We start from the raw sequence: 14,647 nt of genomic DNA, 5'->3' as shown, positions 1-14,647 counted from the left end.
ATGAACATTCGGTGCCAGGCACCCAAGCCTCACTTTCTTGCAACCATACATCGTCACATCAAAAAAAGCAGCGATTTAAGAAGTATAAAGGTGCTGGTTGAGGGTTTTAACCCAGAGAAATTAATATCGTTCATCCAAGCGATGTACCTGACTTATTCGGATAGTGGCATCATTTTCCACACTTACTTCTTCTTAAAATTTATGCAAACAGATATTTAGACCCTTTCACGGTTAATATCTTTCTTCCCTTTGGCCTTCGAAGGCTAGACGCGCATTCAGCTGCTAAAGGACGCAGGATATTATGCAGATTCGCAGTAGCAGCAAGCACTTGCTCATCACTTCCTCAATTAGGCAATAGAGTTTCAGCGAAGCTATCTTACAAGTGAGGACTATAATACGAACGAGTCTATTAATAATTTCGCACAGGCTGTGAGCTAGTTGTCTAGAATAACAGCCATTAATAAGAGCCAACCAGACATATTGTTAAAAGTTTAGAGTACTGACTTTGCAGAGGTCTCAGAAATTCCATAACACATCAACCAGGATGATTTAAAACTAGACTTGAAACTATGTATTTTAAGCAACGAGGTTTATGAAAAAAGAGACATCAACGCAAACGTAGTTATTAAGAACTCAATCGGGAAACCATATAAACCGGTATTCTAGGTGTTTATCGAGAAGTAAATACTTTATGTGGTTATTAGGGGAACATGGGATTTAATTTAAGATAGCATTGCTGATATAGACATAGATCCAATCAGTTATTATGTCAACGATGAAGTGGTGTATATACACTAAGGATTTTATAAATCTGCTGAGTATGTTTAGGCCCATTTGAGTATTATAGTTTAATTTTTAATCGGAAATACATTTATTAATGAAGCAATTTTTTCTGGTCATTCATAAGGAGCTGCAGTAGCATGCATTTTATAATTATTATTTAGGGTTGCATATCCAATGTTGCCAACATAATCAGTAGGGTTTGGATGTCCATCTTTTTGCTCAACTAACTTTAACAGTGGAATATCTAGGCTATATATTAATAATAAAGATTGTATTCCACGAGCTTGTATATTTTATGGATATGTTGAATAGGTTAGGAAAGCCTGTCCTGGTTATTAAACAGAATAATATTCATTATATGTTGAGTAATTTTTCGGTTAAAAAGCTGATTTTTATTGTCCTGGTAATATTTATCATATTATAGACGATACAATATTTTAGATCACTAAATATGGAGTTTTTGATTATGTATAGTCATTTCTTGATTTTGCGGATCATCGGTTAGATAACTACATAGCTAATATTGGCTAGTTTATTATCTAGTGATAGTATCATTTTCGCCATCTTTTTTTCTCAGTAGTTCTTGATTAGTAATCGAATGAGGGTTATGCTTCCTAGATATTTTTCCAAACTACTTTAGATTCATATTTTGTTATTGGATTGGTAGTCATATTACGATATTAAGATTTTGCTGCATCTATAAGTGTACGGGCTGGAAGAATTTATAACGGTCGTTTATCTATATAATTGAAAGATAAATTGTTAGGATGCATATATTAATTTTACTAAATGCTAAATTGCGCATTTTCAGCTAACTTATTGATAAGTTAATGATTTTTGTAATTTAATTGAATAAGCTACTTAGCCTGATTTAATTGAAAGTCAAAAATTTATTCATCCCGTTTGCTTTTTTTAATGGATTTCATTCTAGAGAGGAGTCAGAAGTATATAATAATATATTCTATTTAAATATTGTAATATTTAATAATAAATTATTTTATAATATAAAAATAAATAACTACATTTTGTGTTAATAATAAATTAGGTTAAATAACCATTACGCTGATATTTTAATGTATATATAAAAGAATAAGTCTATCTGAATATATCGAAATCAAAATTTATAATATTATATAAATTTTTATATAAATTTTTGAAATCAAATTTTACCACTTCCTCAAATGGCTGATACTAAAATAACAGACACCGTTTTCTTTGATATTACTATTGGAGGAGCCCCTGCTGGCCGTGTTGAAATTGGTCTTTTTGGTGAAGTAGTTCCCAAAACTGCTGAAAACTTCAAGTAGCTCTGTACTGGTGAGAAAGGTTTTGGTTATAAGGCCTCTTCTTTCCATCGTGTTATCCCTGACTTCATGGCTTAGGGCGGTGATTTTACTAATCATAACGGCACTGGTGGTAAGTCCATCTATGGTGAAAAGTTCCCTGATGAAAACTTCAAAGTTAAGCATTTCCCAGGTTGCCTTTCTATGGCTAATGCTGGCCCCAACACCAATGGCTCTTAATTCTTCTTGTGCTTTGTTGATACCCCATGGTTAAATGGTAAGCATTGCGTTTTTGGTAAGATCACTAAAGGTATGGACATTCTTAAAGCTATGGAGAAAAACCCTACTGGTCGTGGCGATAAGCCTGTCAAGCCAATTGTTATTGTTGACAGTGGAAAAGTGTGATCTTAATGTTGCTATTTATATTAAATATCAGTTTTCTTTAAATCTTTATACTATCGTATTTCGTTTATTCTTATTTATTTATAAACTCACTCTTGCTGTAAATTTTAGCTCTAAAATATTTATAAGTGTGGTTCATTATCAAGAAAATCAAATGGTATAGGTATGATAACTTTGCCTAAAGGTTAAAGAAGTATACGCGGTAGTGGGTCAACACTATATCTTAGATCCATTTTTTCAATGATAATCTTCTTACGAAAGTTTTATTAAGATTTAGATCTCACTAAGAGTTTATCATCTTAAAATTATAATGACAAAGTATAAGGTGTTGGTGAGAAAGTTGCTTTTATATTTCCTGTTTTTGATAATTTCATATTAAATTAATATCTTATTATTATATAGTTAAAAAATAATTATTATTTATTGAATTTATGAGTTTCAAAGATCTTAAACCAGAATATAAGTAGAAACTATAACATATTTTAGATGAGTTTGCTGCTGCTACTTAAGAAAATGAATTGTTGAAGACATAGTTAATTAAGTGCTAGCAAAAATATAAATAGGAAATATTATTACTAAAAAAAGAAAATAAATAAATTTTGTAATAATTAAACTAGAAGGGAAAAGTAATAGACAACTTAAATCAATAATTGGGTGAACAATAATAGTAAAAATTTTAGCCCTAAAAAACACGATAAACTAATATTTAAAATAATTAAGTTGGTTTGAATTAATAAGTACCAGAAGATGATAGTAGTTATTAATATTTAAAAGTTTAAAAAGAGTTATCACCTAGCTTATTATATAATTCTACTGCTTAGCCCGAGGATATAATCTTAAAGTCTATATAAAGTCGAATTAAATAAATTTTACCATCTACAGAGTTATTATAAGATAAATAAGAAGAGGTTTTACATAAAAATAATTCACAATAATCTTAGATATCATAACCTACTATTTTTTCTATAAGGCCTTAACATAACTTTATTGCCGAGGATATAACTTAAGAAATTAAATCATGTCTTCCTGATTTAAAATATTTTGAGTCCAGAATGAATTCTTTGCAATATGTTAGTTTTTCAGATGAAGTAACACCTTAGTCTAATCAAATATACCTAAGATAGGAATAAGAAAATGTAACGTCTATCCCATAAATTAATTAATCTGTATAATATTCTATGATCTAACCCTAATATTTAAATAATACTGTTAATTATGATGTAGTAAATATTAAAAAAAACTAAAAGCGTAATTAAAACTTAGATTTAGATATAATAATTTAGAAAAACACTACTTTATAATCTAATCACAGTAAACCACTTGAATCTATTGGAATTACAGAATTAGATACTAATATTATGAACAACTTTGATAGTAGCTAATAAATTGAGAATTTTAAGAAGTAATCCTAAACATAACGATTCAACTAGTTTAATCAAACAAATGCTTTTGCTAATATGTATCAGTCTGAAAAGAAAAAGAATCAATTTAAAGATATATCAAGTCATGAAGAGTCTCTGCCATCACCAGATACTCCTGTATAATTAAAAGCAGATGATCTCCAGACTACTAAAATTTAAACAACTTAAAGATTTCAAGAGTCAGAGCTATCATTGAAAAAAGAAGAAAGATAATAAATAATGAATTAATCATTAATAAAGTTTTAAGAAGCTAAAAAAGCTATTGTAAATAAAAATAAGTTTTCTAGCTCTATTTCACCATAATTTGACGAAAGCTTTCTTCTAAAAGTAAGTTCTGCAAGAGTTTTAGAAGATGAAATTTATCACTAAAAAATAGACTAAGATTTAATTCAAAAGCAAAAAATTAGAAGCAGCCTCACCTAAATGGAAGAAGATGAATTAGATGGGTTAATTTAACTCTTAAATTCAGGAAATTGATTATTTATATATGTTTATATATAATAATATTATATATAATTTTGCATTTCACTTAGATGGACGAGCAAAAAATATCTATAGACATTTTTTAAAAATTAAATCTTTTTAAGACATCACAACCTGTATTTGATAAAGAACTAGAATCGTCTAAACCAAAAAGAAACCACGTATCATTAGGTGTCGATAAATATTCAGAATAAGAAGAGAAAGAATTACATTTGCTCAAAGCTGTTCAGTAAAACGAAAAAATTCCAACCAAGAAAACAATATAATATAATGAATACGAAACAGTAGGATATATGCCAAATTAAGATTACTATGTTCATCAAATTGATAACCATCAATAAAATATTTTTTATGATTTAACGGAGGAGGATTTTATATTTTGTGAAAAAAATGAATCTATTTCCTTAGATTAATTAGAATTTACTTTAACTGCATTAGACTTAATGTTTCCGTTTAAGTATCGATCTCTTAACTTTTAGAATCCTTTGACTCTCACTGAAATTTATGAAGCGCTGAGATCCATTCATTCTGATTAGTTTACATACAATATACGCTCAGATGCATAGTTCCCAGAATTTCACTCATTTATGCTTATGTATTAAAGATTTGTGGAAAGAAGAAAATAACTTTAAAACTAACCTCTAATTAGTTCATTGAGAGAAAAGGTTTAAAAGAATAAGCAGATATTCTTTTAGCCGTATTCGGATGATATTAAAAAACCCCAGAAAACATCATAGACTGTTAAAATTTAAACACTTCTTTATAATATTTTTGCTGAGTTTGCTACAGCCAGAGAATTACTAAATATGTAGTTTTATGTCAAAAATTATAAGTCATTTATAGAAAAATTTGGAATATCATAATTTGATAATATAGTTGATTAACCTGATCTTCCCATGCCGTTTAGACCTGTATCTAGGGCGTAACAAATTTCTGAAACAATAGATAAAATTAAACATCAGAAGAATCCGTATGAACCTGGTGAAGGAAGGTCCGAGTTTGTATAAAGAAGACAAGGCTCTTAGTTTAGTAACTTTGTAGCGTAATGTCTAGAAGACGATGAAGTAAGTGATTGAATTTCGTCATTTATTCATAGCGTCGGTTCCCTGATCCCAAGTTTTTCCTTCTAAAATTTTGTTCTTTTACATAACACGGACAGCTTCCAATAAATCTTCTTACGCTACCATTTCCTGATCTCTTCTGATAGCACACAATCCAGCTTCTGTAATCAAACATTTCAAATCAGCGCCATTAAAGCCTTCTGTCATAGCAACAACACGACCAAAATCACACGAATCATCAAATTTGATTCCCTAGCTATGAATCTTCAATATCTCGTATCTACCAACTGTATCTGGAAGTTTGATTGAGATTTTTCTAGAAATTCTACCAGGGCGCAAAAATGCAGGGTCTAAAGAGTTTGGCCTATTTGTACAAAATACGCACTTCACACGATCGTTCTCTTTGGATGAAAATCCATCTAATTCTGTAAGCAAAGCTAGCATTGTTCTAGCAATTTCACGATCTGAAGACGAACCCTAAGCCGATCTTTTGCCACAAATTGAATCAATTTCATCTATCATTAAAATAGTCGGGGCCTTGAGCCTAGCGTATGAAAATATTTCTCTAATCAAGCGAGAGGATTCACCAATATATTTTTATACAATTTATGATCCTACTAGCTTAATAAAAGTGCAGTTTAAGGAATTGCAAAACGCTTAACAAATCATGGACTTCCCAGTTCCAGGAGGGCCTGTAAGCAGTACAGATTTAGAAGGCTCTATACCTACTTTCAAAAATATCTCTGGATTTGTTAAAGGAAGTTCTATAGCCTCTCTTATGAGTTAAAGCTCCTCATTCAGTCCTCCTATATCTTAAAAAGTTATTTTATTGGCACCAGCTTCAGAAAACTTAAATACTTGCGGATCCACTGCAGGAGGTAATATGTTTAAAATAGTTTATGATTACAGGGATAATGATACTCTAGCTCCTGGGATTAGCTTTTCATACGGAATCATTGTGCGCTTATTGGTTAGATATCTGGGACCGTTTGAGCTACGCACAATAATTTCGTTTGGTGTTAAGCACTACAATACCTCGGCCGTATCTTAACCTGGTTCTCTAGCTGCCTTTAATAATCTTTCAGAATCTTCTGATTCTGCCTATGTTGTTTTAAGATCAAAACGTTCCTTTCTTAACTACTCTTCAACATCTTATAACATTTTAATAGATTTATAATATTAACGTAACATAGCTTCATTAGTTTGAGTAAACTACATTTTAGAGGATTTTTAACTAGATATTTTAATTATATATAAGGATACTAACGATAAAATTAATAAAAATATTTATATTCTGAGATAACCATATAATATAGTATTAATATAGTATTTTTCAAATTCTAAAATGTCATCCTAAGTATCTGAAAGTTCTTTACTGTTTTCATAAACAGCTTCTCTTAATTCTGTTAATACGGATCTTAATAATCATTTATAATAATAAGAATACTGGACAACTAACTAGCCTAGGGAAGTTGATATTGCGTCATATTCACAGGTATAAAATAACAAGTATCTTAATTATCGAAATAGATAAACACCGTTAAATACGGTACACGCTTAATAATATAGTAATACATAACAATACTAGTAATATTAAGGATAAAATAATCAAATTTACAATTAATTCTCACATTAATAATATCCAAACCAACCTTAAATACCAAATGATCTTGATAATTAGTTTTCTAATTCTGTGACTCCAAATTTAATGATATCATAGTTACCAGAAGAATTATTACCATAGCAAATATTAGATCCTAGATATTATCCATAAAATAATATAGCTGTACCAAAGTAGTAAAAGAAATAATATCAAAAACAAAGTATTTAAAATGACTCTTAAGTTTCTATTGATTCCAATGATTCTAATCAATCAGTTATAACTGAAAAAACGTGGAAGTAACTCATAAATAGAGCATAAAAAGCATTAGACATGAAAATAACTCCAAAGTTATCGGAAAATTCGATTCAAAATATTTTTGAACGAATGCTAAAGAAAATTGAGGTTTAACACTCACATAATAACTTACCAGAATGTGCAAAATAGACTATAAAGAAAGGAAATATTTTAAAATCGTTACCAGCTGATGATAATTCGGATGAATTAAAGTCACTTAAGTCTAAATGGAAAGATGATAATAATGAAAATATCATACCAAGTAGCTTTTTAATGCCAGAGACAGCTGAAGAAAGATAATTTGATTAAAAAATTAATCAATTAAAGCCAGCATAGATTAAGAATTTAGTGCTTAAATTAAATCAGTTTCATTAATGTTAAACCCCGGAATAATTATTAGAAGCGACTAAAGCTTCCAAAAATGCTTCAAACTAGCTTTCATAATTAAAATAGGCATTTACACTAGGCGCTGAACGATTGTAAGCGTTGGCGAGCTAAGTTCCTGGAAATGATGATTATTAAATTAAAAATGGATACTCATAATTGTTTGATGGGTTTGTAAAGCGATGTGAGTAATAATATGGGTGTGTTGAAGCAAGTTTAATGGAACTCCGCGAATTGAATAGATTACGAAGTCGAATTTTGTAACTTTTAGGGATAAGTAAAAATCCATAAAGTATATATGAGGTTATTAAATTAAATGCAGAAATTTTAGAAAAGTTATAATTACAATTAAACTAACGAGATTCTGTATCTCCAGCATTTCTAGCCGCTGAAGAATTTTCGGCGAGGTGTAGAGAAGCTAAAATTGGAACAAACCCAATTAATCAAAATCTTATTACCTATGCAGATACTGTACTTTATTCATCTGGCGAAGAGCGTTAGAAATATGTTAAATAGTGTGTTAGATAAGCATGTTAAGATTAACCCAAAATACTAATTCGACTTACAGATACAGAATCCTACGAAGCATTTTAGGCAATAATATTCGTACTTAATCATTTTGGTAGATTATTTAATACTAATTCAATTGGTAGAATGATAACACGATTAACTGAAGTATAAAATTTTACTGAATAATCTCGAACCCTTGTGACGGCAATCAAAAAAATTTTAGGTTTATAATAAACTTCATCTACTAACAAAATTTTAGAAGCTATTTAAGCTATTGCAATATAAGCTGCCGATGAAGTGGGAGTTTTTTCACCGGATGAAGCTGGAGAAATAATGTAGTTATTAAACGTATAAGATGCTAGTGATGTCATTGGTGCAATCAAATCACTAAAAGTCAACAAAGGTGAAGATGAACTTGATGAAAGAAGGTAAGAAGATTAAGAAGATGATGACTGATTAATATTTTATCATAGTTTTTGTTATATAGCTTTATTATATCTGACTTTCTATATACTAGCTATAGTAATAAATCAGTATATAACTATTAGCTTAATGAAACGAGTTTCATATAATAATGTAACTGTTTTTACTACAATGATATAAAGTATAAGTATTATTGAATCTGAGTGAATATGTGTATATATGTTTTGGAAAAGAAGAACTTTATCAGAAAATTAAACTATTTTAAAAAGTTCATTCAAATAAACCTTTAACCGCAACATTTTAAACAGCTTTAGATCTAGTTCCAAAAACTAAACTACTATAACTCTCTTATAAATTTGCATATAGTGGATTTAAATTAACAAACAATAATGTTTTACTATTTCCACCTAGTCCAGGTTATAGGACTTATGTAAGTTTACTATTTCTAAAAGGAATATGAGAGTTTTAATTACTAAGTGCATTTACTACATCCCCCAAGGCACTTAAACTTTAATTAATAAACTATGCTTCTTTGAATCTAAGTCCTTCACTTTGACTTTTTTCAACCCGTTCAGAGCCAGCTAAATCAGCAAATATAATCGTAGATAGTCTTCCTGCTATTTTAACACGAACATAAATAATCGCATGGCTACGTGATGACCTTGAATTACATTTTGTAGACGAAACATGTCTAGATTCTAACGCATTACTCAATATTTGCAATAATTGGTGTGGAGATGTGACATCTTTAAAATCTAAATTCTAAATAAAATATTATTCATTTTAATAACGTATCTTTAATTCTTTTTATTCAACAGCAAGTAAATCAATAAAATTGTCTAAATATAATTCCACCACCGCCGTGGATACACTAAATTGGCGAGTTTAATTATTCAATAATTAGAATAATTCAACAACAGATCGTGGAAGGATTCCTAAACGTGAAAATTTATCATTTTCGTCACAGTATATATCAGAATCGCCTGTATCACCAATAAGAGTGAAAGTTTTACCTGATCCAGTTGATCCATAGCAAAGTAAAGTAATATTAAACCCATCGATTGCCGAAGTAAGTAGGGGCTTAATATCACTAAATACAGTTTTTTATGAAGTTTAATAATTATATACTCGATAAAAATTAAACAGCTACTATTAATTAAATTAGGGTAGACTAAATGGTAAATTTAATGCTATTTATTGTTATGTAGTAATACTAATATAATCTTCGATCTTAGAAGAATTTGATGCTAAGAAATTATTTTCTAATTCTTCATTTAATAAAGGTCGCAAGCGCACAAAAACTCTGATGTTTCCTTTAAGATCTTCCAATAAATTATGAAGTTTTCTTCTTTGATTTTATATTAAAACCAACTCATCATTATATTTTTTTAGTTCTTTAATTTGTTACTTTAATTCAGCAGCTTAAAAACTCCAATCGAAGATATCCTTATCAATTTTTTGGTAACATAATGCTTTGTTTTTGATATTTTAAATTTCTTAAATTAATTAATTATGTTGCTATTATGTATTATTGAGATCTTATGAGAAAATTTCAAGTTTCTATGTATTTAGATCAAGAAGTTCTGTAAGTGATAAAATTTCAATTTCTATGCTGCTATTTTCGGCTTAAATCCTTTTTTATTCAAAAGAATTTTATTCTTAATGCTATAAGATGGATTGCTATTTTTTATTAATTGGTGATGTAATATCAGTTAATTATATTTCAAGCTATTTCGTATCTAATTTTGCATTATGAGTGAGAAATTCAGCATCTGGTTAATTATTAACAGATAGAACTAAAGAATCATCTAACTGACTATTTTAAGTCTTTTTATATTAAGAGCTTTTAATCCTAGATTTGGAAAGCTCGGCAGCTTGCTATATTTTTTCGTTTACAATCTAGTATATTTAGTCAGTACTAGTAAATGTTTATTAAAAGATTGTATTTTCTAGCTATTGTTTTAAAGATTTCACCTCTGTTTATAACAATTAAATCTGTTACTGATTAATACTTTCGCTATCTTAAAATAGAACTTTTCTCTCAACAATTTAATCTGTTGGTTTTTTAATAGAATGTGTAGTAATATTTTTTTAATTCGATAGTGGTGTGATAGAGCGTTTTGTAAGTATGATTTCTTAAATATTATCTATATGATAATTTTCATAAAAACTATTATCACCCAACTATATTTATAGATTTTAAGTCGAATTTAACACTGCTTAGCGTTTATTTTAGTTATTCTGATAGAATTTTTCTTAATTAAGTGAATTTTCTGTTTTCTCAAGAATTTAATAGTCATTACTTTTACTGGAAATCATCTTATTAATGGATCTAATTCTTTCTACTTTTTAACTAGTTAATATATTTTCTTATTCATTGTATTAATAGATACTGGGTTAGCTCTACACTATTTATAGTTTCTATGGAGTTTATTGATTATGGTCTAGCTATTAATAATCATCCTAAGAATCATCTAATACTGATTGATTCTATACGATCATTTAAATATCTTTATTAATAGCTTTATGTAAATTTTCACCATTTTAAAGCAAAACTCCATCGAAAAATAGATCAAAATTATTAATATTTGGAACTATCATTCTTATATGTTAAATAATATGATTAGTTGTTATATATTGAGATACGTGTTTTGTAAAGCTTATCTTATATTTTTTTCCGGTTTACTTACAAATAACATTAGTACCAACTTTATCCATTTTAGGAAAATTTATTGAAAGATATAAGTATACATAATATAATATTAATATCATTGAATGCATTATTTTAAAAATAATTATATTTTCTCAACATCTCCTGTACTAAATATTTTCATAATTTTGTCATCTAATTTGCATTGCCCAGCACATAAACATACAACCTGCCAATTAAGACCAACCTCTAACCCTATAATTAAACTCTCTATAATTTATTTGTAAAAACAACAATCATTTAAATGTGATTATTTATCAATATATCTAATATAGATTGTTTTGTTTTTCCCTTATTTAGGTAGCAAACTGGCGCATTCTAACATTTTTAGTGCATTTTTCTTAGACTTAAAAATAATAGATCCTAATTAGAACACATAATTTTAAATGCTAACTATATTATAATGTATATTAATTTACATAAACCTTAAAAGTATATCTTTTATGTTTGCTTATGAAGAGAAATGAATGATAATTTTAAGGTAAGTTACTATTTGTTCTAACTATATACCAAAAATATTTAACTATTTTTCAGAACCTTAAGTAGGAAACTGAAGATGTTTCTCAAGTAAAATCTTGTAACTATCTATCAAAGAGATAAACCTGGAATTTTACGAAGAAAAAAATTAAACTTATACTTATGAATCGTGCTTTAAAATGACAACTAAGTTGTCAATACCATTATTTATTTATTCATTAAAAAGAGCATAAGAGAACAGAAATAAATCATAAAATGCTTAGTTAGTGTCTGCATAAGAAGATATAAATTTTAATAGTGCTTCTGTATTTTTCTCTATTTACAAAAGTTCCATTTAAGAAGTGAAAATAATATTATTTAATATTTATATATAAAGTATAATAAATCATTTTATTACATTATCTGTAGCTGTTAATAATTCTAACTACTATATTTTTAACTAGCATTCATTCAACTAATCTTATAATTTTTATAATAAATCTGGATACTCCAACTAAGTCAGTCTGTCATGAAAGCATTATTTTATATCTTGTCCTGTATTTTTGTAAATAATTTTACCTGGAACTCCAACAACTGTTGAAAACTTTGGTATATCTTTCACAATAACACTACCAGCACCTATCTTTGAATTATCTCCAACTGTTATTCTGCCCAGAACAATTGCACCTGCACCAACAACAATATTATTACCTAAAATAGGATGCCTTTTTCCTATTTCCTTACCATTTCCTCCTAATGTAACACCTTGATATAATAAACAAAAATCTCCGATTATTGCTGTTTATCCTATAACAACACCAGCCCCATGATCAATGAAGAGTCCTTTTCCAATTTAAGCACCTGGGTGTATTTCTATTGATGTAAAGAAACGTGATATTTAAGATAATAATCTCGGAATAAAAGGTATTCTTAAAATATACATTTAATGAGATATTCTATGCAAAATTAAAGCATAGAATATTGGATATAGTAAAAATTCTATCGTAAATGATATAGAGGGGTCATTATTTTTGATATATTTTATTGTATAGAAAATATCTTACAATATTTCTTTAACTAGCATTTTATTTTCTTTTATTAAAAATACATAATAATCTAATACATTAAGTTTAAATATACAATTAATAGTATATTTTTGGAAGGAGGAGTGACATTATAATATAATAAATTATTTGTTTTTATTAACGACTATTTAATGAATGAATAATAAACATTTTAATCGAAGTATTTTTTACATTATTAAGATTAACATTATCATGCATATGCAAATAATACTTATTATAAATACGATGAAAACTGTAAATTGGTAAAGCAAACCTAAATTGATTTTAACTATGTAGAAACCTTAGATGCATTCAACCATATAGCCTTTAAATATGATTAAAAATTTATTGGTATTCTGGATGGATAAATATTCATGTTTAACTAAAGTTAAATAGAATCTATTTATTCCAATTAAGATATAATCTCTTGTGGTTATACAATTTTTTAAAATGTGCTTGTAGTATCAAATATAGATAATGAAATTGGATTTTTGTTGAATGGTTGTGTCAAATTTGATTAAAAAATAAAGGGTAGTACATATATTTCGTTTATTGTTCATAATAATTCACTTCTTATGTTCTAAGATCATTTTATTAGAGGTGTTGATAATAATACTTAAATAGAAATTAAAATAGATTCTTAATTTGAGTTTTAGTAGGTACATAATAAATTAGCTATCTTCTTTTCAGATACAAAAACCAAGCTTGTCTGTCTTAATACTTTTTAATAATTACATTGCCATTATATTAAATATATACGATTTTGTAACAATCTTGTATTTTTTACTAATACATTGCTAAATTAATATATTAGTTGTAGTTTTGATGCTTTTATTAAGTTATTTACAATAATAGATTAAAATTTTCAAGATTTACTTATGTGTAACACGCACCTTTACCTCAAATACCAAAAATTTGAAATAATCCGAAAATAATTATAATAAGATGCCCTAATAAAGCTAAATGAATATTAATTAAAAAATTAAGAGTTAATGACTGTATAAATAACAATGCATCCGTAACTTTATGAACTATAATAGAAATTAAATAATGTTAATTTTTTGCTTAAATACTAGCATCATTAAGTAATGAATAATTATGTTCTAGAATCTAGAGAGTTACAATGGTCTATATCCAATTCATCATTTCAGAATATAATAAAATAATGAATATACTGTATGATTCATATTTTTATTATTACAAATTTATTTAAAAAAATTAATACGTAACCACATAAATATATATACTAAATTTATTCTTAAAAAAGCTATTTAATAAAATTTATAGTCTTTAATCATAATTAATAATGAATATAGATAAATATACATATTATTGCTTTATTGCTGTGAATATTTTCTACTTTACGAATTAATATTTTCAAATAAATATTTATTATAATTATATATGCTAAAATAATATTTTTATTTTTCATACAAAGAATGATGTAAAAATGATATTTTATCCAAATTTATATGTAAATTAGTAAATCGATATCTAACTTATCGAATAATCATATTAACGTTCTTTTATCTATTTAAATTTATTACATGTTATAAATCTGTAATTTAAATACGATAAAAGTTAATAATATACCAGTAAACATAAATTTTATATTATATGAGACCAGTCTCTTATTATTTTATAGTGGTGTCAAATTTATTCATATTATATCAGATGAAAATATTTTTTATATTTTTTAATTTATGATTACTAATTTTATTACTATCAAATTGAGTTAAAATAATATATATAATAAGTCTATTTGGTAAT

General features: G+C 27.2%; 10 protein-coding genes across 10 annotated transcripts; 5 read left to right on the top strand and 5 right to left on the bottom strand. All coding sequences in view use genetic code 6, as the record gives it.

Annotated features, from left to right (window-relative positions):
• Nucleotides 1-1,329, top strand: SS50377_25677 (Lipase class 3 family protein; the record flags this gene model as incomplete). Its single annotated transcript, XM_067909508.1, has 1 exon — nucleotides 1-1,329. The coding sequence occupies one exon, from the start codon at nucleotides 1-3 to the stop codon at nucleotides 1,327-1,329; it is 1,329 nt and encodes a 442-aa protein (XP_067762264.1).
• A 635-nt stretch (nucleotides 1,330-1,964) lies between these two features.
• SS50377_25676 (Peptidyl-prolyl cis-trans isomerase) lies at nucleotides 1,965-2,471 on the top strand (the record flags this gene model as incomplete). The annotated part of the gene is made up of 1 exon (XM_067909507.1): nucleotides 1,965-2,471. The coding sequence occupies one exon, from the start codon at nucleotides 1,965-1,967 to the stop codon at nucleotides 2,469-2,471; it is 507 nt and encodes a 168-aa protein (XP_067762263.1).
• Nucleotides 2,472-2,557: 86 nt separating this feature from the next.
• Nucleotides 2,558-2,842, bottom strand: SS50377_25675 (uncharacterized protein; the record flags this gene model as incomplete). Its single annotated transcript, XM_067909506.1, has 1 exon — nucleotides 2,558-2,842. One exon carries the CDS (start codon nucleotides 2,840-2,842, stop codon nucleotides 2,558-2,560), a length of 285 nt encoding a protein of 94 aa, XP_067762262.1.
• Nucleotides 2,843-3,520: 678 nt separating this feature from the next.
• On the top strand, nucleotides 3,521-4,366 carry SS50377_25674 (uncharacterized protein; the record flags this gene model as incomplete). Its single annotated transcript, XM_067909505.1, has 1 exon — nucleotides 3,521-4,366. One exon carries the CDS (start codon nucleotides 3,521-3,523, stop codon nucleotides 4,364-4,366), a length of 846 nt encoding a protein of 281 aa, XP_067762261.1.
• Nucleotides 4,367-4,422: 56 nt separating this feature from the next.
• On the top strand, nucleotides 4,423-5,448 carry SS50377_25673 (uncharacterized protein; the record flags this gene model as incomplete). Its single annotated transcript, XM_067909504.1, has 1 exon — nucleotides 4,423-5,448. One exon carries the CDS (start codon nucleotides 4,423-4,425, stop codon nucleotides 5,446-5,448), a length of 1,026 nt encoding a protein of 341 aa, XP_067762260.1.
• Nucleotides 5,449-5,454: 6 nt separating this feature from the next.
• Nucleotides 5,455-6,651, bottom strand: SS50377_25672 (26S protease regulatory subunit S10B; the record flags this gene model as incomplete). Its single annotated transcript, XM_067909503.1, has 1 exon — nucleotides 5,455-6,651. The coding sequence occupies one exon, from the start codon at nucleotides 6,649-6,651 to the stop codon at nucleotides 5,455-5,457; it is 1,197 nt and encodes a 398-aa protein (XP_067762259.1).
• Nucleotides 6,652-6,778: 127 nt separating this feature from the next.
• Nucleotides 6,779-8,680, top strand: SS50377_25671 (uncharacterized protein; the record flags this gene model as incomplete). Its single annotated transcript, XM_067909502.1, has 1 exon — nucleotides 6,779-8,680. The coding sequence occupies one exon, from the start codon at nucleotides 6,779-6,781 to the stop codon at nucleotides 8,678-8,680; it is 1,902 nt and encodes a 633-aa protein (XP_067762258.1).
• Nucleotides 8,681-8,917: 237 nt separating this feature from the next.
• Nucleotides 8,918-11,365, bottom strand: SS50377_25670 (Kinesin; the record flags this gene model as incomplete). Its single annotated transcript, XM_067909501.1, has 1 exon — nucleotides 8,918-11,365. The coding sequence occupies one exon, from the start codon at nucleotides 11,363-11,365 to the stop codon at nucleotides 8,918-8,920; it is 2,448 nt and encodes an 815-aa protein (XP_067762257.1).
• A 50-nt stretch (nucleotides 11,366-11,415) lies between these two features.
• SS50377_25669 (uncharacterized protein) lies at nucleotides 11,416-12,168 on the bottom strand (the record flags this gene model as incomplete). Its single annotated transcript, XM_067909500.1, has 1 exon — nucleotides 11,416-12,168. The coding sequence occupies one exon, from the start codon at nucleotides 12,166-12,168 to the stop codon at nucleotides 11,416-11,418; it is 753 nt and encodes a 250-aa protein (XP_067762256.1).
• A 51-nt stretch (nucleotides 12,169-12,219) lies between these two features.
• Nucleotides 12,220-12,897, bottom strand: SS50377_25668 (Serine acetyltransferase; the record flags this gene model as incomplete). Its single annotated transcript, XM_067909499.1, has 1 exon — nucleotides 12,220-12,897. The coding sequence occupies one exon, from the start codon at nucleotides 12,895-12,897 to the stop codon at nucleotides 12,220-12,222; it is 678 nt and encodes a 225-aa protein (XP_067762255.1).
• Between the last annotated feature and the right edge of the window lie 1,750 nt (nucleotides 12,898-14,647).

This window comes from Spironucleus salmonicida, chromosome 6 (assembly GCF_000497125.1).
Source record: "Spironucleus salmonicida strain ATCC 50377 chromosome 6, whole genome shotgun sequence".
Lineage (NCBI taxonomy): Eukaryota > Fornicata > Diplomonadida > Hexamitidae > Spironucleus > Spironucleus salmonicida.
Note: the sequence above shows the minus strand (reverse complement) of the source record. Positions and strands in the feature narration are given on the sequence as shown.